The sequence below is a fragment of the Solanum tuberosum genome, unplaced genomic scaffold (assembly GCF_000226075.1).
Source record: "Solanum tuberosum cultivar DM 1-3 516 R44 unplaced genomic scaffold, SolTub_3.0 scf00316, whole genome shotgun sequence".
NCBI lineage: Eukaryota > Viridiplantae > Streptophyta > Magnoliopsida > Solanales > Solanaceae > Solanum > Solanum tuberosum.
In genome coordinates, this window is record NW_006239240.1 from 246,914 (window position 1) to 249,361 (window position 2,448).

The 2,448-nt window shown below is 34.1% G+C and overlaps 1 protein-coding gene across 1 annotated transcript; it reads right to left on the minus strand.

Annotated features, from left to right (window-relative positions):
- Positions 1-243: 243 nt before the first annotated feature.
- On the minus strand, positions 244-1,591 carry LOC102590361 (mitogen-activated protein kinase kinase kinase 1-like). The gene has a single exon (XM_006360154.2). It carries the CDS (start codon positions 1,483-1,485, stop codon positions 415-417), a length of 1,071 nt encoding a protein of 356 aa, XP_006360216.1. The 5' UTR covers positions 1,486-1,591; the 3' UTR covers positions 244-414.
- Positions 1,592-2,448: the final 857 nt, after the last annotated feature.

Genomic DNA, 2,448 nt, shown 5'->3' on the forward strand with positions numbered 1-2,448 from the left:
GAGGTAACACACTATTACCGTTTAATTCATGTTACGAACTAAACATTGTATGGTCACGAGTTCTAAACATTGTTAGATCACGAATTTTGTGAAGCACTGAATCTAGATTAAGATTTCCGTTACACTTTACATATATAAAAAATATTGTCATTCTGCTATTCCCATTAACAAGAAATTAATCACTACTATTAAATTCTACTATAATCCAACAATGTACACTTTGCTGAGTGTAAATAAGCTGTCTTGATTAAAATTCAGAACCTATTGTATTGTATTAAATGTGGTAACCAATGTTATGTACCATAAAAATTGGACTATAGCCTAAGTACCTAGTCACTAAAATAATAAACCAGAGACCCCTAAAAGACATCCTCAAAAATCTGGAAAATCTGCTTTTGGCTCTGGTTGTTGAAATCACCTAACAGTAACCCAGTCATCATCAGAACACCATTCAGATTCTGTACTAAATTCACTCACTAGCCCCATGAGCCTCTCCGCCGGCGAAGTAGACCAACACCCACAGCTCGAATTCAGATTTTCCGGCGAGGGTAGAAAAGTAATTGAACATGTTACCGATGATTGAGCACATTCATCAGATACCCAATCTGGGAAATCAAATGGACATTTAGGAGATATTGATGGAACACCATTCTTGATTTCTTCATTTAATAATGTAAGAGTATCATGATCAGCCACAAAAGGATGTTTTAGAAGCATCTCAGCCGTCCATCTCTTTCTTGGATCTTGAACAAAGCATTTGCTTAGAAAATCCTTTCCTTCTTCTGATAGTTCTTCAGGGATTTGAGGCAACTGATTTTTAACCCCAATTGCCATTAACAATTCTGTAACATTGGAGAATCTATAAGCTGGAACTCCGGCAACCATTTCAGCTACCACACACCCAAGTGCCCATATATCCGCCGGAGTACCCTGTTCGCCGCCGGTGACCATCTCCGGCGACATGTACAATGGGGTACCCCTCAATTCACATCGCAATTCATCATCTTTCTTGATTCCAACTCTCTTTGCCAATCCAAAATCAGCAATTTTCACTTTACCATCTTCACCAAGAAGAATATTTTGAAGCTTAATATCACAATGAGCATACCCAACTTCATGTACATACTGAAGCCCTTTGAGTATACCTTTTGTGTATCCACTAACTTCAAATTCCGACAACTTATAATTCTCCGATTTCTTGAGCTTTTCCGCTAACGAACCTCCAGTAGCATACTCCAGCAACAAATTATACAAACTGTCACCATTTTCAAACGAATAACTCTCACCAAAACATCGTATGATTTCTGAACACCCATTGAGTTCATCCAAGATTTTTTTCTCGTTCACGAGCGAAACAGAGTGAGAAACCCCAGATGATTTCATTACCATTAATGGAAGAAATTGAGTACTCTGTTTTCTGGGTATTGCAAGATTAACTTTTCCAAAGCTTCCATGACCAACAGCTTCACCACGAACCCAATCCATGGAGAATCTTTACAAAATTTTAGGGATTTTTTTTAGGTAAAGAATGAGAGAGAAAACAGAGGAGTCTGTAAGTTACAACGAACTCTGTTTTACACACGTTAAATATATATATAGGTTTTTTTCTTTGGACAGTTTTCCTTTTTGTGTTTCCGTGAGGAAGTGGTTATATGATTTTATTATTTTACCATAATAATAATATGGGAGAAATAAAGTATGACAAAAGAGAAAAAGAAAAAAAAAAGAGCACGTGTTTTTGGAAATATATTTCTTCCTAATTTGGTTGAAACAGAGACAACGTACCGAAAAGTTAATTAAAAAAACGTGGTTTGTTAAGGTGGGAAAGCATTAAATAAAACGAAAAACATGAAATATTAAAGATCCTTCAAGGACCACGCGGACAACTTCATTAACGACATTACGATACCATGAATTATAGTACCTAAACAACATGTTTAGTGTTTAATCTTAAAATAATTTTAAAAAACACCGTATTTGATTTTTTTGTTTTTTTACTTTTACTTGAAGAAAGGGCAAATACACTTACCATGATTGATATATTTCCTTTTCTGGAAGGAAAAGAGATATTTAGCTAATTCAAGAATTTCTTGAAGGAAAAAGTTTTATTTTTTTTATAAATTGAAATTTGGTATTGCAATGTACCTTTTAAAGAGTAAAAGTTACTTACTAAAATAATAAATGTACTTTAAATATGATTTTAGCTTATATATATATATACTAATCATAAATCCTCGCATGCCACTAAACTAAACAAATAATGTCACAAGTCATGACAAAATGTCTTCTTTTTGTTATCTATGGGCGAAACAAACCAGACCATGTTTTCTCTCTAGTCTATCTTATAACATGTATGTTCATACAAATTCAAACTTCTATTTCTGTCATTTTAATTTTTTTTCCTTAAATGAGTTACCTGGCCGAAGTAAGTCTTGTGTTCAATTTCGC